Source organism: Scomber japonicus, chromosome 11 (assembly GCF_027409825.1).
Source record: "Scomber japonicus isolate fScoJap1 chromosome 11, fScoJap1.pri, whole genome shotgun sequence".
Taxonomy (NCBI): Eukaryota; Metazoa; Chordata; class Actinopteri; order Scombriformes; family Scombridae; genus Scomber; species Scomber japonicus.
In genome coordinates this window covers 6,967,905-6,990,509 of record NC_070588.1, presented here as the reverse complement: position 1 = coordinate 6,990,509, position 22,605 = coordinate 6,967,905, and the positions used below count along the sequence as shown (strand labels likewise).

Genomic DNA, 22,605 nt, shown 5'->3' with positions numbered 1-22,605 from the left:
TAAAAAAAAGTCAAAGTAAGCCAAAGGTGACCTGAAACAGTAAAGCAGGGAAAACTGACACTGCAATGAGGTCATAACTGTCCTATCTCCATTGAGGATAAGTCAACAGTCACTTGTTTGGTGCTGAAGGACAAACAGGCTTGAGTTCTCCAGGTGCATTTGGTAACACGGCACATTACGCCAACTATCACCACTATAGGTAATATAATAGAGCTACTCAGAAATAGAGCGTGATGTTGCCCCCCCTGCCTTCACCTTTAACTGAGTACCAGCTAAAGGAGCCACATCACTGACACTCAACACTAACTTTAATATTCCCCAGGAAAGATCTGGTTTTCTACAGTTTGCTTTGACTTAAAACATTATGTTATAAGTGAGTGTGCAAGGTGCTGAGTCAGCTCTTTATGTGTGTATGTCATTTCAGCTTTGCACCACACTGAAGGAATAACACAAGTACAGTTCCCCTTCTTTCTCTCTGTTAACCCTCCTGTCGTCCTACTGGGTCAAATTGACCCCATCTCTTTTTGACTGTTCCTTCTTTCCTTCCTTCCTCCTTTCCTTCCTTCCTTCCTTCTTTCTTTAATTTTTCCTTCCTTCTTCCCCTCCTTCCCTCTTTCTTTGCTCCCTCCTCCTTCCATACTTCTTTCCTCCTTTCCTTCCTCCCTTCCTTCTCTCCATACTTCCTTCCTCTTTTCCTCCCTCCTTACTCCTTTCCTTCCTTCCTTAATCATGTCCTTCCTTCCTTCCTTGCTCCGTCCCTCCCTCCCTCCTTACTCCTTCCCTTCCTTCATTCCTTCCTTCCTTCCTCCCTCCCTTCTTACTCCTTACCTTCTTTCCTCCCTTCCTCATCCCTCCCTCCTGTCCTTCCTTGACCTGAGGACAATAGGAGGGTTAATCACAGGACATTGAATGTAATGTAATTATGCATTAATGGTAATACTTTGTCTTTAGTGATTTTGGGGATTCTGCTGCCAATGTACTTTTTAACTTTGCACATATTTTTATTTGCACAAATATATCAAACTATGGTCAATACAGGATGTAAATTTTGAAGGGGAGAGTGATGACATCTCTTGTTTCTAACATGCACTCAGACAGTAATATGAGAGCAGATAGGACCCTGTCAGTGGTATCAGGATGTTTACCCACACACAGTCGGCTGTCAGAGGATCCTGAGGTTCATGCTTTTTTCCTTCACAGGTCATTTGGAATTTCATTAGCCTCTAAAAAAAAACTGTAGGAAACGTTAGAATGGCCATATATTTCAATTACGGGTTGCTGTTTGCATATCTTGTACTACCTGGATTCTTACTTGGGGATTTGGTTTTCCGATGCTCAAGTTGCACTGCTGAGCTTTTGGCTGCTTGTCCCAAAGTACTATGTACAGAAATAGTGAGGGAGCCTGGCTGCGGTTGCTGTCCGGTGTGTGCCAGGATGGAAGGGGAACTTTGTGGCGTCTACACACCGAGGTGCTCCAGCGGCCTAAGGTGCTATCCGAACATGCAGGTTGAATTACCTTTGCAACAGCTCATCCAGGGTTTAGGACGATGTGGACAAAAAGTGGACGTTGATGTCACGGCAAGTCAGGCCAACCAGGCTACAAATGGTAAGCACTTTAAAGAAAACATTGTAAAAGCTGCACTAAAATATATTATTTAAACATTGGATTTAATGACTATGTAAAAGAGAATTATCACCCAATTTTGCTGTTTCCCTCAGCTCTACAGCATATTAGCATCATTTTTTTGTTTTTACATTATCACACTTGAAGAATATATTTTACTGTTAATTTCAGTCTCATCACTCTTATTAACCTTGTTCCTGCAGCAGCAGTGTTTTTGGTTAAAAAGCTCTGATGAACTCACTGCTACATGCAACACTATGAGTTAGCAGCTAGCTGGTGAACATAGTGGAGCATTTAGCAGCTAAGTAGCTAGTTATTATCTTCAAGAATTAGTGGAGACCAAAATAAAGGTAAAAGGAGAGTGAATATTTGACTGATATGTGTGACAATGTTACTCTTTGTCTGCTGAATATCATAGACAATTGATTATTACCATATTAGCTATGTTGTTTTGTGTTTTTTAGCTTGTTTTTCTGTCTCCAAGTGGTCAAAAATCAATGAGTGCAGGTTTAGGACTTAAAATTAGGAGGTAGGAGATTTAAGCTTTAATCTTCTTAGTTGTTGAGTGTTTTGTTAGCTATTTTACTGTTTATCTGAGTTACATTATTAACAGAGAGGATGTAGTGCTTTCACTTTTTTTTTGTTTTTTGTTTTACAATTTAATTCTTTCCAACTTTATTTGTGTTATAAATGTTTTTTTTATTCCCACAAAATCAAATAACCACCACAAAATATACACTCATATGGTCCCAAGAACATCTTCTCACAGTCTGGGTCAAGCTGCAACTACCCTATTGTAGTTTTTCAAAGGATCTTTTAACAACGAACAAAACATTTAAGATGTAGCACTGAGATAAAAATCTGATTTCCAAACAAGCATATGCAGTTAATTGTTTACAGGTTCAAGCAAGACTTACAACATGTTTTGACTGTCTGAGAGGCAATGATGCTGTTTTCAATAAGCTTGTAAGTCTGTAACTTTGATGAAAGGATGAACTAATAATAAACTCAGTAAGCTAATCATGCAGCATCCTGCAGCTTTCATTGGTTTGACTGAAAAGTAAATTGAACCTTTTCAGGAATTCAGCCGTTTTTTCAATAGATGTACTTGAATTACGGCTTCCCTCGTACTGTTAATTCATGCATCATGAGTTTTTAGTGATATTGAGTGCTGCATGTGTTTTTTTTTCTTCAATAACTTGTTTTTTAAAATGTGAGTAATGGTTTACTGCCAAATCCTTGAATACTGCAATTTAATACAAACTTCTCAAAATATCCATCAGGGACTGCGACACATTGAGTGATATTTTTGCAAGCGTGCCAGCATCATCTAGCCAGCTAGTTTAAACCTGTCATCATACCTGTGTATGATGTTAAATCCATTAGATTGAAATTTCACAGAGAGGTTGTGCACTGAATCACAATATTTTCACTGCGGGGCTCTTTTAATGTCAGAAAAACCCCCATCTACATCAAAAGTATTTGGTCACAATAACTACCCAAAATAAATAACCCATAAAATCCTGCAGGGACATAGAAATGTCAAGAGCTGCTCTCCCACATTACCGTTATTAGGGACAAAGGGTCACTATTGATTCCTGAAAATGAATGTTGACATATGCAATGTGTTTGGCAGGCGATGGCAGGCCCACATCTGTGAGTGCAAACAAACAGTATCCCTCCGATGAACCCATAACATGTCTGTAACCCACAAAGCCTCAAAGCACTGCTATTGGGAGTGTATTATTTTGACGTAGCCTATTATGGTACTTGAAGAATGCTATTTAATAAACATTTAAACAAGTTAACATTTTTGAACATGTACCTGTAGTAAATATGGAGGATGCCAGCCACAGACTCCTCAGAATGGCGATGGGAAAGTTGTAGATCTCCATAGCAACAGGTGCAATCTAATTATTCCAACAGCCTCTTGTTGTATGTATCTCGACTTGACTTTATGAGGAATTAGTTTGATAGAGCAGAGATATTGTCAGATGAAAATAACTGCTGGCTATCAGATGAAAATAGACTCAGCGAAGGTGAATTTTGTCTGCAGGAATCTTCATTTGTTTTTTAAGAGTTTTAGTAACCACAGACTTTGCGTTTTTGGTGGGAGAGGGCAGTAAAAACAAAACCAATTCCAGTCTCTGTAACTTTAGCTAAGCGTGATGGACTTGTCTGCGCTCTCTGCTGTGATTTACCGTCTTTGGTATTCAAACCAGTAAGAACACATGAAGGCAAGGCTGAAAATGAGCATCAGTTGAGACTGTGGTTTGCCCTCAGTTCACTGTGTTATGCTTGGCTTTCCGAGCATGAGTAACTGCTGGCTATCAGATGTCAACATCTGTCTCCTCTGTACCCATTAAAATGCACATTTGGGGTCGTTTCCTGCAGTTGGTTGGGAATACATTCTCACTCCTAAGTAACCTCAGCTAAACAACCGTACGGCTGTTCACTTGAAAGAGACCAGAGACTTTTCAGGCGTTTTGGTGTGGTTATAGTTCAAATGCCATTATTCTCACCTGTTTGAACAAAACACAACCATAACACCATAAAACACCATAAAAGCCTGGATAAACAGGCCGGAGCTTATATGAGTTACTTTAGCTTAGCATGGTGTGAGCACAATTCATATCCACTTACAATTTTGCCATTATTTTGCACTTTAATCAATGTGGTATGAATCACCTCTGCACACCTACTCTTCCTTTGTTGTCTACTTATTGCTGTCTGTCCTTTTTTCCCAATTTCTACATTGCAAAGATGATGAATGACAACACTAATGTTTTTAAAACTGTGATTTCTAGTCTTTAAATCACAAATCCTTGTAATATTAGAAATGACACATAATCTTCCATGTTTCCACTTTAAGTATTTTTGCAGTCAAGGTCCTCGAAGGTTTCAGTCTGTATCAACAGCTGAGTGTCTGAGCTTCAGTCTCCAAATGAATCAAAACATTTCTCTCCTCGTTCTTGGTATTAATGCAGTTCCAGGAACAAAGAAAGTAATCCACTGTCTTTTAAGTCCAGAGCATCTGTTAATAACATGGATTCACTGTTATAACAATGAGTGCATTAGTCATTAATATCTTAACACTTACTGTATTTATGCAGGAAGGTCTGTTGAGCGATGCATGCTCTTTGTTTAGCACCGCTGTGTCTTTTTGACATACTTGATAAGCTGAAACCCAATACTTATTTTCCACTGAATTATTTTTAGTCCACTGCCAGCAGCAGTTTAGACATTTAATTACTCAATTATTTGTTACAGGGAGAGTTGCTCTAAAAAGCCTATAATCACATAATCACATATAATCAGTTGGGCAGAATCAGCTACCCCTTGAAAACACCTGCAAAAAGAAAAAAAAAAGTTTCTGTCTAACCAAGACCACAAAATCATAAAAGCATTAAATGAATAATTTCCATTTAAATATTTGGATTGGTTCACTGTTGGTAAAACATTAAATTAAGGAGGGAAAATAGCTTTGCACTCTTCACCCTTTGAATGATGAATATTAGTCCGATAGCTATCTGGCCGAATGGTCTCAACTGGATATCATTGACAAAACCAAAGTAATCTCCCCTCTACAAATTCCTGTAGACTTACTGTATGTTTATTTTACTTTTTTTAATACTCTATATGGTACATGATTATAAAGAGGAAATTGTAACTGTAACTGCATCAGGTAAAATATCAGCCAAGAGAATAATAAAGAATAATAGATAAAATTCAGTCAGGAACACTCTTGTCATAGATCAAACCATTTATTGCAATAAATGGAAGTGTACTGTAGTTTTGCTTGGCGCTGGTGGCTCCACTCTAAGATGCTGCTTGGATTAGCTAGCAACAGGGAGTGCAATGCAAAGCCCTCTGTATGACTTCTGTGTCACCCCTGTTTTTTTGTTTTTTTGACAGTCTGGTGTAAGCTATAAACACAACATTGACACACATGTTAGCAAATGGTGACTTTTACAATGTCTATTTGTGTCTCTACTAACTCCTTAGAAAAAAATATTGGGCTCTGATCTGTTATGTTCACAAGCTAGTTGTTAACTCTGTCTGCTGTTTGATTCTGGGCAGACAGCATACAGTACTGAGGATATCAGTACCCCCCCCCCCGCCCCCCCCCTCCCCAAACCTAAAGGACCGGAGGAAAACTGCACTGTCAGGTGTGCTTTAGTCACTGTGAGTGTCTCCTTTCACAGTACAGAACTATTGATTAGTGCAGCCCCAAATACCTTTCAAACAAGCCTTATTCAAGTTACTGTTTAAAAGAAAAGAGTTGACCACAAAGTATCGAGAAATGCAAGTAGAGGGTCGATTGAGTCTTTTCAACAACGAGACCACCAGTTATTCTACTGACAAACTCCCATTTTAAGCAATGCCTTGTATAATCTTTTGTTGCACTTTCCTAGATAATCTCTATTTCTCTCATTATCCTCCCTCCTCTTTCCTCGTGTCATCAATTGTCTAAGACTATCCTTGTTGCCCTGCAGGGGATCCTCTGCTGAAACATGCTCACTCTACTTCACGCACCATCTGAGGTCTTTAATTACTCTCTGTAGATGTGTGTGCCAACAGTATGTGTGCGCCCCCACATCCACAGGAAAAGGTGAAGCCATAGGAGATCACATTAGGTGAGAACTGCATGTTGTTGCCTGCAATACTGCAAAAAAACTCCTCCTGAGATATAAATAGGAAGCCCTCCCCCATTCATTCAAATGTTAAAACACTTCATGATGAAAAGTCACATGTTGCATAATACGATTACAACATTAATGTGCGAGAATTCATTACACAACAGTAGAAGGCTAGCGCAAGTTCAATTACTTAAGTATAATCCTTAAATACTATTTTGCGGTTTTTGTGCTTTACATTGTAGAATAAAAATTCAAAAGACCCTCTAAGACCCCCTGATTTTCATAAGCGAAAATTAGCATCAACATTATCACAGTTAACCATAGACTGTAAGTGCTAAGCAAGCTTGCTGCTAGTGTTAGGGTAAGCCCCACCCTCTTGTCCAAATATGGTCATTTCTGGCTCAAAAAATCCAAGATGGCTACGTCCGTTATTTGTTACAGTCTATATTGTGAACACGTTTTAAGTTGATATGGGGAAAAGTTGCTTATCCACAAGTTATGGAGCAACTTTGTTTTTTTTTTGGGGGTTTGTGTTTATGTTTCTGAGCATCTGGTCATAAGTTCAATATTTACTCTCTTTTAGCTCTGTTTTTGGTCTCTAATGACTCCTCAGTGAACTTTGTGGCTTTCACAATACACCGGGTCATTTGATACACTGTTATTATAAAAAATATCAATCAAAGTCTTCTTGCAGTGTGGTATTGATACTTTTATTGAAACAAGGTTAGTTAGCCTTTATTCATTTGTCACAGGTTTTGAAAATGAAAAATTTCTATGAAGAATAAAAATGTATGAGATCTTATATCAGTGGTGAAAAAGATACGTTTTGTAAAAGAAAATCACCTTGACCTTAGAGTGTACTTACTGCCTGTTTGAAAAACACTGTAGGAGCGCCAATTGGCAGCAGTTTTCCTGTTAGACTACAAAGGCAGCTTCATTTGGGTAGGATGACACACAGACAGCCACATGGAAGCACAGTAACATCAAGAGTTGAAAGAACCAGCTAACCGTAAAAGGTTTGAAAGGGATCTCTGGCTAGACAAAACCTTCCTTATTATTCAATTGCTTTTTGTCCGTTTGCCAGCTGTAAAATGTTTGAAGTGGTCGGTTCTTGAGAGGAACCATTTACACTGACAATGTTTTGAAGTATTGTAGGGCCACTTTCTCGGACATGGAAGCACATTGAAGTTTTTTGACACACAGCTCCATATGATAACAGGGCAAATGCATTCATGCTAAGCAACTCTGGAAAGACATTACTCATTCCGTGCTATGAGAGAACTGTGAAAGCATTGCTTAAAGGCAATATCCAGAGCTGACACTCCCAACAGCTCAAGACAGGTAGTTTCTATGGTGCTAAAGACAGAATCAACAACACAGCATTTAGATGACAGCTGTTGGCTACAGACATGTTTTTTTTTTCTTCCCACAAAATGCTGTCATGAGTTCCTATACCTTTCTATTGAAAACAAAACCTTGAACAAGGCTATAGAGAAATATCCTGAGACTTTTTCAATGTACGTTTTTTAGGGAACATCTGTCTATATTTGCACCTCAGTTATCTTGTCAACAATGTTAACCTTCTGGTTCTGTCACATTTTGTACAAGTGTCAATCCAATACTCTGACATCGCTATCCAACCTCTTTGAAGGTAAAGAAATACTACATCAGTTTCCCCATGTTGTTAAATGAATTTCAATTTTTTCATGTTTTTAGAGAGAAAAAATATTAAGTATATTTAATACATTCTGCAGATGCTTTTACTACATGTTATGGCTTCTTCCCTTATTTGTGAAGGTCTTAACACAACGTGGAATTAAATTTTAAGCTCTACTACATGTTCAGCTGGAGGGTAGAATCTATTCATGTCATTCATCACTGCCACACTGTAGTGAATGTAAGCTTGATCTGATCTTTTGAAATCTAAGGTTGTTTGTAGCCACATGGGTTTTTGGGATGAGCAGCCTATTTGGTTAATCAGAATAGAAAGATTTGCCTTTGGCTAGACTGTAAAACCATATAAAGGAAAAAAGGATGTTATCTGCAACTTGATTTTTTGCCAAAGTAGCAGCATGGCTCTAGGGGTGGGAATGTCAGTCGGTCCACCAGTCCAGAGTCCAGAGTGAAATATAACCACCTGTTGCATGCACTTTAAACAGATTTTCATTGACTTTGTTGATCCCCTGACTCTTCATCTAATGCCATCAATTTTTGTACTGATGACTCATTAAAGTGCCATTGTGACATCAAATTTCACATTGTATAATATTTTGGAAACGATATTATCTTTGTGTAGTACTTTGTCTCTAGTGCTGACAAGCTTAATTAAGATGTGGGATAGAGAGCAGGCATAGGACTGCCTGTGTGAAAATGCTTTTATAACATTTCCCTTTCTGCATTGGAAGTAACATTGACACTAGAAGGACCAGGACTTTGATTGATTGAATTGATTAAAAATCTTAAGAAACTATGCTTTTGCTGATTGGAGGATGGTCAGTGGACATTGATCAGTGTCTAGTTGTAAAATATACAGAAACCATATCATATGGAGGTTTCACAGCACATAACTTCTTTCAAACATGCATTATTTGTATTTAATGGTTAGAGTCTTTGCATCAGAGGTTCCTGCTGGCATCCTCTCAAGTTCATGCTTTCAAGTTTAATACTGTTCAAAGTGACAAGATCTGGTTGCTAGATATAAAACAGGTTTAAAATAATTAAGCAATTATTTTCTTTAGAAGTAGAAGGGGGGTTTTGTGTTGGAAAGCAAGTACGTGCCTTTGCAATGTTTTGATGGAAACAATAAGAAATGAGAGTTGCCCCAGAAATGTGTTCATACACATCATTTGTATTTATAAGAATGTGCTAATGCATATTTACTCTTCTTTTATACTTTCTCTGTCCACATTTCTTGAGAACAAATTGGATTTTCACCCCTCATTGGCAGAAAAATATTCTTTCAATTAAGAAAATCAGAAAACCTTTGTGCTAATGTTTTGTCCACACTTGCTCACACTTACACCTGGCGAAGTGTGCACCCACATGCATGTGCACAAACATATGAACAAGCACAGAAATCTTTTAGACAGTGTCAAAGCATGTGCTCTGAAGATTCACTTGGGCACCTTTCCCTCTCAGGCATGATTTACAACCTCAAAGTTCTGCTCCTGCTTTTACAATCCTAATTACAGACGCACACACTCCCCGCACACATAGCCCCAGGCAGGTAGCTTAGGTACCAAAAAAATCCTTACTCAGCATTAAATGCCTTCATCAGAAGTGCTTTCTCACGAGTCTGGACTCAACTCCATTACTTGCAGGCAAGCTCAGCTCTTTAATTCAATCTCTGCTTTCGTCTCGGTTTTCCTGTTTCAATATGCCAGACAAGGACCTCAGATCATCATGACCGTGATGTTGATAAATGTCCACAACATATTAAACTTTCCGTGTTTTTTTGTTTGTTTGTTTTTTCACAGTCACAGTCATCAACGACAAGTAGGTCTCAGTTTCAGGACTGATGTCCCGTATTAAGCTGCTGTTATACTTTGTCTGTGCCTGTTCTGAATTAACGTGTTAGCTTGTTGTTTGTGTTTTGTCTCTCCTGTCTCCAACAAAACGATGAGCATACTTTGGTATAATAAGCAGCAGGAGACACACTGAGCGTGACCCCACTGCTCAGAGGAGACCTGTACAAACTGCGTCATAAGCACAGCATTATAGAGCCACATGGGTTGGATGTACTATTTCACAGAAAAGATCTAGCAAGTTCTCTTCACACTGTCGCCATGGTAATTACAGCAATTGCAATGGCTGACTGTCCAGTATAAAATTTGTGACGTGAGGTATGAGGGACACAGGATGCCTCGAGGACACAGGATGACTTTGTCTTCTAATTCCAAAATTAGACTGACTTGTAAAAAGACCTGTTATTAGAAACAATGGTTGCTTTTAATGGCAGTTTTTAATTAAAGAATAGATAAATGTATGTGTGTATTTTTACAGCAGTAAATATGGTGATTGTTGTATGTGTGTCTAACAGCTATTCATTAAAGACACAAAAGTTAGTGTTACTCAGAGTGTTACTCACCAGAACACATTGTGTGTATCCTTAAAGTCTAACAAATGTGCTGAATGTACTTCCTTCCCCCCTATAAAATCCTGCATTGTTTACATTCATTTTTACTAGCTTGAAGTGTTTCCTGCCTTTGCTAGCCCATTGCTGCCTTGAATTTCTTATTAAACCACTGGCCTGACTATGTATTGTGTGATCTGCTTATACTGTATGTACTGTAGGCATACATGTACTGTACATCCTTGTGAGCATGCTAGACACAAACCAAACAGGGAACCACGCATTAAAAAAATGCTCCGTAGCTCAGCTAGAGGTCAGAAATTCCTCAGGGAACCTTTAACTACATACCTAAAAGACAAGACACATATTATTTCCATGTCCAAACAACTGACTTAAATTAAGCAATTCTGCAAAGAGCAGTTGCAGAACCCTTGGGATCAAAGCCAGTAAGTATGCCAAAAGGCTGAAGGTTTGTTTTTAAGAAGGCAGAGGGAGATTTTATGTAGTGATACTGCACATCAGCTGAATGTCTAAGCTGGTTTTCTGTGTTTGTTTGTTGCAGAGGTGCACGGAACTGAGAATCCACTCACCAGGAGGCCCACCATAGAGAACTGGTTTTGGCAGCTGGAGTACGCCAAGAAGCAACACCAGAATGAGAATAAAAGCAAGATGAAAAATCAACTAGAGGAGTCTCGAATCCAAAGAGTGCCTCAGGCAAGTGACAATTCATGGTTAACTTCATTTGAATATAATAAAAAACCTTAAACCTTAAAAATACTAAATGCTGAAAATAATTGTTTCTACCTTGTACATAAGACCAGGACCATTGGCTGTCCTAGGTCCAAAAATAAACATATTTACACCACCAGGATTTGTCTGCACCAAACCATAACTGACCCCTCCACCTACTGAGCTCCCCTTGTTAGTTACTATTACTTCCCAGCTCATCTAATTGGCTGTTATACTTGTTGCTTTAATCTCCGCTTGTAGAAGCTGTGTGTGGTAGACTGCTGTAAAATGTTCAGTGTCACCATCAAAGGCGAGTAATCAAATTGTGACAAAAGGTCAACAGTGTGCTACTGTGTGAACCACCTTGTCTAGTACAGTAGTGCCCTCCTCTGGGCAACCTTTGACTCAAATAAACAAACATACACACACACGTACACACACACACACACACTCACACACACACACACACACACTCACAACACTTTTTTCTTGCTTACATTGCAAAGATTTAAATTGACTCCCTAGGGACTCCTAACTTTATGTCCATTCCACTGTTAACCTCAACCCACACCATTACTTTAACTTAACCCTCACTCTCAACTGAGTCATAACTCTTATCGTTTATGGCTCACCTGATGGAGACCACCCCCTCCACCCCCCTTTCTTATTGGAGAACAGAAGTCTGCATCAACAACACAATTAATACAAGTACATACACATGAAGATGAAGAGGGATCAGTCAGTTAGTCATGAGTGATGAGTGTTTGATGAAGCTTTTATGGGTTGTTTATTACCTTTTTTCTCTTTGTTGTTGAGTTTCGTGCTGTAATGTATTCATATGTATTGCTGAGTTTTGTTTTTTTTTTCTTTTTGTGCCCATCTAGCAAAAGGCATGAGAAACTAGATTAGGATATAAATGCTATGTGGCATACTGTAGGTTCATGCTATATACATACTTTCCCCTAATAAACATGAAATGAAATGTGTTGTCATAGCTGCACCAGAAGTTTTGTGTTGATATTTTCAATTGGTGACCCAGTTACTGAGAATATTATGTAATGTGACAAATGTTACTGTTGTAAAATAACAAAGTGATATAAGTTTGGACTAAGATGGTGATATCTTTCTTTGCCCTTCTGTGAGTGTTAGCAAATTATGTGTGAAAATCTGGAAGCACCATAAGCTGCGTTCAGACAGTTTTCTTAATACTGTAATTCCCTTGTGATGAATATTTCCATGATGAAAAGCGATCGGTCTTTTGCTCTCCCTGTGGAATGCATGGCAACAGTGTAATGCAGTCTATACATTACGACGCTGCCCCCTCCCCTCTTCATTCTTTAACACTCACTCAACATTTCACAGTCTCACAACAACAGCTTCAGAAATAATAAAAACGGTTCCTGGAAATCCCTTAATGGGCGTACAAACACAGATATGCTTTCTGTTTCATGCAAATGAGCTTGGGCCCAGGGGGCTACGCATTTATGCCACTGCTTGGCAAACAATGATATGCATTTACTCATTTTCTCCCTCACTTACTCTAACTCACTCACTTGCAGCAAAACAAAACAAAATGAAACAAAAAATCATAAGCGGGAGGGCACAAAACAATTGTCAAGATCATTAGAAGCAACAAAAGAGAGAATGCAGTAAAAGGAGTCGTGCGACTGGGCCGGGGGAGGGACTTCAGACGGCTGGTGTCAAGCATGGATGCACTTCGTTGTGTGTGGTCTTGTGAGGTCAAATTCGGTACACAAAATTCATGCTTCGCTGTCAGAGCTGGGGTCATGTCAGATTTGTTATCTTAATTCCACTATATAGTTGTTTTTTATAATTAAAAAAGTCTCTCTGGCATCATATTCACATTATTGTTGTCATATTAAGATCCTGTAATCCCTGTTGTCTTGATTTGCATTTAAATTAAAAACAAACGCTCTGACCTTTGCCCTCATTTCAATGCTCCACTTGATAAATTTGAAAAAATATGTGTATGGCAAAGAAGCAAAAACAGAGCTTTTTAAAATTTGTATCATGTTTTGTTGATTAAAAGCAGATTTTGGATGGAAAAAAAGTATTTTCATGCCCATAAACTGAATAGTGAGTGTGAGTCACTGACACAGAAACCTTAAAATCTACTGTAAGTCCAATGCAAGTGCTACTTAAGAGAAACTGTAATCATACCTCCTCTCCATAATGCCCATGATGCATTCCCTTCCTAATAGTGCAATCAAAGTTAAGTGAAATAAGCGGCCGGAAGCCAATAAGTGGCCCATTCTTCATAGAAATTAATAATGAATCCAGTAGGTCCAAACCATAAGGGATGGGGAACAAAATCCACCATGCTCACTACATGAAACAACACTTTCTAAAGTTTGGATGTAGAGGCTTTGACATTCAGAAGTTTTCAATTAGCTAAACCAAACTTATATGTGACTACTGCTCAGCAAACAACCACTAGATACAGTCTTGATTGAGCTAATTCAGTGTACTAAGCCTTATAGAAGTTTCATCAGAACCAAAGTAATGATTTTTTTTTTACTGGAACGAGGACTACAGATTTGATTTCCTCTTTCTCACAGTAATTGCACAATGGAAGAATCTCCACATGATCATTATAGAGAGGAGGAACAATTACAACAGCTACTATATTCTCTCTGTGAGCGTACATATGGTATGTGAGGACTGTATTACAGAACATTTGTTCTTTACTGAGAGCAAGGAGGTGAACAGTGAAACTGCTGGGTGCATGCATTGAGGCGTGGGTTTATGTGTGTCTTTATTATGAGAGTCAAAGTGTAAAAGAAAGTGTGAAAGAAAGAGCCAGAGAGAGAGAGAGAGAGAGGAAGAGGGAGAGAGAGAGAGAAAGAGAGAAAGAAAGAGTACTTTTCATCCATATGTTCAGATGTCTGATAAGGTTTGTGGCAGACTGCGCCTCCTCCTGCCCTTCTCTCTCATCCTCAGCCAACTAATCATAAGACTGGACCTCTTTGATCCCACTGGCAGCCTGATACGCTCTCTGTGTATGTGTGCTATAGTATAGTGTGTGTGTCTTTGTGCGTGCATGTGTTTATATGAACACGTGTTTGCATAGGTTTATATGTGAATGTGTGTGTGTTTGTGTGTTGGTGTACGTGTGTGTGTGTGGCCACGGCCACCTGCTGAGTTTAGCGGTGAAGCCACTCATGTTCCTCTGCTCCAGACTTAAATCAATAATGCTGGCTGGGCTTTCTGCCTGCCTGACAGCTCCTCATAAAAATGTTAGCTTTAAATGTATGTATTTGTGACATTTTTACAAGAGACATTGAAGTAATTTATTTCTCCTTTATTTTTCTTGAACGGAGCACAATGCTTGGCCTGAAACTGCAGTCAGATGTAACTTTATTGTATGTCTTGTCTCCTCATCAGCAACCGCAGGTGTTTTTTTAAATGTACTTTTATGACTGCTCTGGCATGTATGAAAAGAAAACATGGTCAGAATCAGTATTGATGTTAATTATTATTTCTTCCCCCATAATTTCAGAATGCCTGTCAGCAGGAGTTGGACAAGGTCTTAGAGGAGATCTCCAGAATGACCTCTGAAGATAACAGAGGCCCACTGGAGAACCTGTATGTGCTCAAATTTCCAAACTGTGACAGACATGGACTGTACAACCTCAAACAGGTGAGCCATGGACAGAGCACTGGTCTCACATTGCACCACTTTACACACACACATACACACACACACACACACACACACACACACACACTTTATTGAGTAAGATCGTTGTGGCTGGTTAAATTCAAAGTGAATTCAAAGGATTGTGAGGCTTTTGTCTTCCCTAAACCTGCACAAATAAGACAAACAAGGCACCAGCAAAGCAAAGGGTTAACTATTTCCAAGCAAATGGTGTCTCTGTGCTCCCTTGCTATTTGCATGTATTTAAGTTAGATTATATGCACACAGTTGGTCCAAAATTGGCCCCTTTCTATGCAAATGAGCGTCATTGCAAAAACAGTCCAACTCACAAAGACCAGCACTAATAGCCACACGCAGTTAGTGTGAAATTATTAGCGTCTTCACAGAATTGGTGGTAACTGAAACACATTTATAAGGGGTGTCACGCCCAGACTTTCCAGTGATCATGGCAGTAGGGATCATAGCCAGGCGAAGTTCCTTGCCTGAGGTTTTAAGGAATACCTCTGCACCTCGTTGCTCAGGATTTGAAGCTCACGGTCTGAAAATGTAATTTTCCTCTTTCTCTCCATGAAAGCCATTGTACTGCCTACTGTGCTGTGTTCTTGATGCAAATGCAACATTTATACTTTGCCACATAGATAAATGTGATGCAAAACAAGGACGCCCAGCTATAAAAATCTATAGGCATGATGGCGCCTGTACTAACTGTCTTTTGTGAATTGGACCTTGAGACTGTAAGTGATGCACAATTCATGGTGCTATCAGCAGCCACAATCCATTATATGTGAATTCACTCCTGAGTGAAGCTGTTTAAATTTTCTCACTTGAACAAACTTCTAATTGGAATAAAGTAAATAAATGTTGAGTGTACAGTACCTGCACACTGGATTAAAACACCTACATTTTATTAGTGAACATGACAAAGCTTTGACCCTACCATTGATAATGGGTGAGAGATACAATGTCAAAAAACAAACAATTAGATTTAGAAGTTCATAGAATACAAACACATGGTATATAGAAAATATTTTTTAAATGGGATGCAGCACACTACTACTACAACCGACAATAATTATATTAAAACATTTTATTTTTAGAGTGCTTATCAAGATACACAACAAGATAAGGCCAAACACACAGTGACAACTTTGTAGTCACTCAGATTCAATAGAGCACAGTGACTGGGAGGGAAGGACATAATGTGGCTAAATGGAGGAAATTCAAGTATTCAAAAATCTAGTAAACAAGGAAACTTTCAGGACAGAGACGAAGATATCTGAAACATATCTCTTTCTAACTCCTACACCTTCTCACCGAAAATGTATCACCAGTTGACCGGTACATTTGTACGTACACACAGTGTACAGCTGCGTCATTGACATCATCCAAATGATGTCATTAATGCTGTATATATATCTATTTATAGTTTGGGTCCCAACAGTTCCTGGCTTAGTGTGCATCAAGTGGTTTCTGTTATTTTACCTGGAAATTAGTTTTTAGAATATGCACCACTAAAGTAGATGTAATTTACATCAGGGCCTAAAGACGGGATCTTAAAACCTTAGTTTCTTCAGTTTTGTACTTAAATTAATGTTTTATCAGTGAGTCATTCACACAGACTATCAGAGCAGCTCACCTGCAGCCCATTAGACACACAGAGCCACAGCAAGTTCAACCGAGAGAGAGAGAGAGAGAGAGAGAGAGAGAGAGAGATCAACCACCACATTCAAAATGGCTTATAGCTCATGACATACACACATATTACATGATTATATGATCTTCTCTTGGGGTTGTAATGCTACACAGCGCACAGCACATTCATTGTGCAGAGAGTAGGGGGAATAGGGCTTTATGGGGACTCGGCAGTTCATTTTTTCCCCAGTGCCAACATATTGGTAAATTCATCAATGACTGTTGCTTATTTGATGTATTAAAGTTCAATACATATAATCCACTGTGCATTTACCCCTGACCTACAGTAAATGTAGAATTTGATGTGTAAACAAGTATTCTTCTGTAATGAAGTAAAATTATTGTTTGTATAGTGCAAATATGTACCTTTACTGATATTTAGTTTCAATTAGTGGTGCTTGAAGAATGGCAAAAGAAATCAAATTTGGTTTGGTCTCAGAGCCCAATGTTTGTTTTTCTAAAACTCTCAGGAATGTATTAATAACCATTGTGTTTTTTTATTAGATAAAAAAGAAGGAATACAAATATGTGGCTGAACTATAACAACTGTTTTCTTCCTTCTAGTTACTCCCAGAGACTGTGATGCATACTATAAGCTGCAGATTTGTTTTTAACCCCATTCTCTCCATTTCTGTCCTCACTTTCCAAGACAGCAGATAAATATTTGAGCTCTGCACGTCATAGAGAACCGTGTTTACTATAAATTGTGGTTAACTGTGTCTTCTGCAGAGGTAGAGTTTGGATTAAGGTTTGGGAGCACAAACACTTTTTGGATTTGTGGAAACATAAAGCCCTGGTGAAAATCAGTTTCAACCAACCCGTTCCTTTTATTTTTACACAAATCTGGACAATTTTTGATGAAGTTTGACCATAAATGACCAGCCTTGCTACTCTCTGTTTATCTCCTCCGCCTTGATTACAAGCACATGTTGTGCAGACAAGCATCATTCAAACCAATTTGCCAAAGTTTCCAGAGATACCGAAATACAGTATGTCAGACAGAATTTAAGGAACATTTCTATAAAATGACGCACATCTAAAAATCTATAAACACTGTCTCGCTAATAGGGTGAGAGAATGTCCTTTGACTGAATTTGGCACCTGAAACTAGTTTGTGCCACTGGAAAAAATATCTCTCCTTATTATTCACATTTTTATTCAAATTCCATTACTCACCTAGACTTTGGTTGTTTCATATCACTTATTATGTGAACATATCTGTTAATAATTTATACATTAAATTATAAGCAAATCACACTACAGAAAACAGCTGTTCTTTATGGATGGAAACTTTCAGGAATGTCACAATACTGGCCCACAATCAGTGATATCACAGCAGGAGTTTTCCACTCGCTGTCAAAGGCAAAACACCTGCTGTGACATCACTCATTAGGTTTTTTGGCCAGGACAGTGACATGTTTGAAAGTTTCAGCTCATAGTAGAGCGCAGTGTGGCGGCAGATGGATTCACTGGTGACTTACTGTTTAATGGTGAGCAGTAACACAAGAGCACGGAGAGACCGGAGTGGTTGCAGATGTCAAAGGGTTTCAAATTCTGCTGGCAGTTGTTGCAGGTTGGATTATCGTGATCACTGACTTTGATGTTGGAAAAAGGCTTCTGTTGTGATCAGTATCAGTGAAGATTATTGTGCCTGCACATGTAACAGGTTTTGGTTTGGTCCACTTTTTCCCACTTTCCTATTTCCAATCGTTCTCTCTGACTTTGTATTTCTCTCTCTCTCTGTTACACACATACACACATGCATACATATCATTTTGTTCAGTTCTCTATGGGATTTTCCCTCTTCTCTTTCACACTCTGACTCACACACACACACACACACACACACACACAAACACATAGGCGCACACACACACACACACACATACACACACAAAACAAATCCCTTGTATCAGCCTGGCAAAATCACCCACACACACACACACACACACAAGGAAAAAAAAACATCCTCCTTTCCTCTTTCTCCCACCTGCCACCACTTTCCACACAACAACACCCCCCCCCCTTTTTTTTATAAACTCACACACACCCTCTTCCTCAGTGCTCTAACACACACAGACACACACACACACACACACACATTCACACACAAACACACACACACACACATGCATGGGGAGATGTCATCATGAATGAGGCAACAGCTTCTGAGCTCAAGGTTACAAGGCAATAAAACTGTTTGGCGTACTTCATGGGAAGACTTTTGTTAAGCCGAGGAACGAACTGTGCTTCCGACTGGGGGCTTGAATTAGAATTCTGCTCATCCATAGAAATCAGACAGAGGAGGACAAACAAGGTCACATATCCAGTGTTTTCTTACGAGGATAGTAGAGCAGAAAAGAAGATTTGAATAGGCGCCACAGTTTCCTAAAGCAGGGCTCTCAACCATTCAGCCAATTTTCATCACTGGTCACAAACAACAGCATTGTTTCGGACTGGAGTCCTCGGTTCCCAGGGAGGAACACTGTACCTCCTCAACACTCAGCTCCCTTTTGGAGTTGTCCCTCCTTGTCGTGGAGTAATTACTGTAACTGTCACTTTTTTGTTCTTTCTCATCGAAGGAAGAAAATGGAAAGTCTTTTCTTTCCCCCCAGCTCTTCATTCTTTTCGCCGTCCCCTCCACAGCCACCCCGCGTGCGCGGCGTAAACTGTGTCCACTTCAATTACGACCTCATTTCTGAGGAGAGGGGGGTTCACCCGGGAGGGGGGGGGGGGGTAGTGGGAGGTGGTGGGAGGGGGCGGCCTACTGGCATGCCCGTATGTGTTTGTGTGAGTGTCTGTGACGTGCATGTGTGGCTGTGGATGGGTTGTGGGTTGTAAGTAGGGGGCATGACCTGAGGATGGGCTATTATTGGGTGAGTGTTGTCCCACCCAAACCATGGCCCACACTCTCATCCAATGGGCCCCCACCACCAGAAGACACACAAGTCCACACATACACAAGCACACATCTTAAGCCCACCGTATGCCATGGTTCATTAATGCACCCCCCCCCCCCCCCAACTTCCCACTGCGTATCTTTACCCCTCCCGCTTTTTTTCCAGTGTTTTCCAACTTGTCTAGTTTGTGTTTTTCTTCCCTCTTTCCAGTGCAACATGTCCACCCACGGCCAGCGGGGCGAGTGTTGGTGCGTTAACCCCTTAACTGGGATCCAGATCCCAGCAACACCCAGAGTCAGAGGGGATCCCAACTGTAACCAGTTTCAGGAGGAGCTCAGAGTGATGCCCACTGCAGCAGCCTTCCGCTAACAGCGTTGAATTTCCTTCAAACTTCAAAAATCTGTGAGGATTTGGCCATGAATAGGGTTCCTTCAATATAAACATGTAAAGAAGTCACTGTACATAAGGGCTTTTTTTAATTGACACTGTGTTTAAGGTTAAACTGGTTTAAAGGATAAGGCTGGTTTTATTCTCTATTTTTCTCAACACTACTGGCTTTGGTTGCACAGGTAATACTCGGTAGGAGGATGAATTCATTGTTTGTTTTTGGTCTTTTCGTGGGATTTGATGAAGACAAAGCTGCAATCATTATTTCCGGGCCACTTGGGGGCAGCAGAACAAACTGTACGCACAGTATTGACATATTACCACACAATAGTATGATGAGTTTTCCCACTGTAGCAGGTACTGAGTAACATTTAGAGTTGTGTTTGTGGCCGTCAGAGTCACCTAAGTCCCAATATTCATTCTCTTTTAGCTCTAGTTTTGGTCTCCACCAACTCCTGAGATAATTATCTGTCCTCTTTGGTGCTAAATGCTCCACCATGTTCACCAGCTTGATATAAGCGTTGATGCTTCTTTAGTGTAAGGCACATAGTGTACACTGGGTTTAACAGAGCTTCTTTGCTTACATTTGCTACTGCCAGAAATGAAACTGATGAAAGTGGAGTTGGAGGGCTAGAAATCCAAAACACTGAGCTGAAAGATGTTAAAATCCTTCGTACTTAGGGGTCGAGTTTTAATTCTGTGTGAATCTGCCACTTTGAACGACCTCTTTCACATTACATGCAGTAATTGAATCCATTGCTAGTATAAAAATATGAATCTTTGCAGTGTTGAGGTTAAACTCAATAAGGCTTTCAACAGCATTCAGAACGTCAAACGTTTTGATTTGATATTTCTTTTTGAGTAAACTGCTGTATATCCTGGCTTACTCTGGCACATTCCTTTTCATTAATGCCCCCTGTTAAATAAACCAATAATTAAAACATTTTCAGATACTTTTTAATACTTTTTAATCCATTATTTCCTGAAACTACAAACTGCAGCAGTGTGAAGGCCTTGAACACTTGAATGCTCACATTAAACATTGTAACATCTGTCTCCTTCCAGCCCTAGACAACTGATACTGACGCCAGATTTGATGCCATGCTAATAAACTGCCCCCTAAAGTCAGTTCAGGCACACATGCCTTTATTTTTCTTGAAATGTGAGAGACTTACTGGTACTCCTTGAAAACCTTCAACATATCAGATCTGTGCATACAAATCTACAACTAAGTGGATGATTAAGAAGCTTATATTTTTGTATGATTATATCTTGTCACTTTTCTCTGTGAAGTTTGCTTCCTATATTATAAGCTGTATTAAATCTGTTTTGCTCTGACAGTCACCGAAAAGAGAAAGTTGTTGAGGTTTTTTTTTATTGCCACTTTTATGACGTTTTACGGTAAAGCCATCATGTGGTGAATATAAATGTGTTTCCATGAATCTACACCCATCAATTTGTTTAGTTGCAGAGACTTGTTGTTTGTCAGCAGTTTTCCTATCAGCACTATGAACTCCAAATAAGAGACACTAGAGAAAAAAAAATGCACTTACGGTAACGATGCTGGGAACTCTCTGGGACATGCTCTGTTGCATGAGTATTCTTATCGCTGTGCGTGCAGACATGCTGTGTGTGTGTATGTGTACAGTATATCCATGTGTTGCTTGGGTTACTAATGAAGTGTTGACATGAAGAGGAATAGGATGGGGGGTTGGCATTGACAAATGTGATACTAATTGGGTAAAGATGTCTATAAATAAACCAAGTGCAAATACACACAAACACATACACACACACACACACACACACACACACAGATTATGGTCTAAAGAGGGGTAGCATTACATGAAGACTTAACAGATCGCTGCAGAGATGCTATTGGTTATTCTGGATGCCCCTGACAAAATGGGATAAAGTGTAACTTTGTTCAGTGTTTTCACACTTTTTACGGGCTGGGCTGGATCGGTTCTGCCATCCATGGGCTGTCAGCAGTCCTGTGTCATTGTCCCTTCGACAGCCAAGCAATTTCTCATCACCATGAGTAATGGATGACATTACATGATGCCACCATCATATTCAAAAGTGCTGCTGTAATCCATTGCAGAAGCAGTATAAACACACACAACAGTTGAATTATTAAGCATTTGCAGCATCATCTTAAAGTTGCATTATATATTTTAGTGCCTGCTGCAATTAAGGCAGTATTTAGAGTGGCTTGCATGTGACTGACAACAATAACTTCATAATCTGCTGACATGTCAACAGGTCCTTTTTTAAGTTTAGATGACGCTTAACATTCACAAGATTTCCAGTGGTGTAAAAAAAGATTTATTTGCTTGTTCATGACTTGCGTGTTATAATGATTCTTTGGACCTCCAAGGCATCTGCAGTGTGACTGAGTTCAACAATTAGGTTGCATAGGTATAATTTTACACATAATTATATGTGTAAATCACTGATACAACCCTGAACAGACAAAGAGCTGTAAATGTGTAACATGAGCTACATAAAATGGTGATCACACAACAAACTCTTGGGCAAATAATGGATGTGACACAAATATGTATGTGGGTGGATTTATGTTTCAGGTTAAACTGACTGAAATAGGTTCAGATATTTCCAAATATGATATAATGCAATACTCAAACTGGTGTAGACCAGTCCTTTTAAAAAAAATGACTACACTGTACAACATAGGGAACAAAGTCCTTTGTCTTTGCGGATGAATTCTAAAGCTCCTCTGAAGCTATTTAAAGGGGTTTGTTCTTTTTAGTACCAAATTCCCTCTGTGTTTCCAAGGACAGTGTTTCCTTGCAAAGCTGCAGCAGAGAGACACTTCCTGGTAGTCACATGTAGGTTTGTTGCTGGGAAACAACACCAGC

General features: G+C 39.4%; 1 protein-coding gene across 1 annotated transcript; it reads left to right on the top strand.

Moving 5' to 3' along the window:
• The first annotated feature begins 1,145 nt into the window (after positions 1-1,145).
• Positions 1,146-21,094, top strand: igfbp2b (insulin-like growth factor binding protein 2b). Its single transcript, XM_053328343.1, has 4 exons — positions 1,146-1,606; positions 10,899-11,050; positions 14,586-14,726; positions 19,547-21,094. The coding sequence occupies exons 1-4, from the start codon at positions 1,252-1,254 to the stop codon at positions 19,703-19,705; spliced, it is 807 nt and encodes a 268-aa protein (XP_053184318.1). The 5' UTR covers positions 1,146-1,251; the 3' UTR covers positions 19,706-21,094.
• The last annotated feature ends 1,511 nt before the right edge of the window (positions 21,095-22,605 follow it).

What these genes read in the sequence shown, in the direction of transcription:
- igfbp2b (XM_053328343.1), top strand. Translation starts at nt 1,252, where the DNA reads ATGGCCATATATTTCAATTACGGGTTGCTGTTTGCATATCTTGTACTA. An exon ending in GGCCAACCAGGCTACAAATG is followed by an intron (nt 1,607 to 10,898) that starts GTAAGCACTTTA and finishes TGTTTGTTGCAG; the next exon opens with AGGTGCACGGAACTGAGAAT. An exon ending in GAATCCAAAGAGTGCCTCAG is followed by an intron (nt 11,051 to 14,585) that starts GCAAGTGACAAT and finishes CCATAATTTCAG; the next exon opens with AATGCCTGTCAGCAGGAGTT.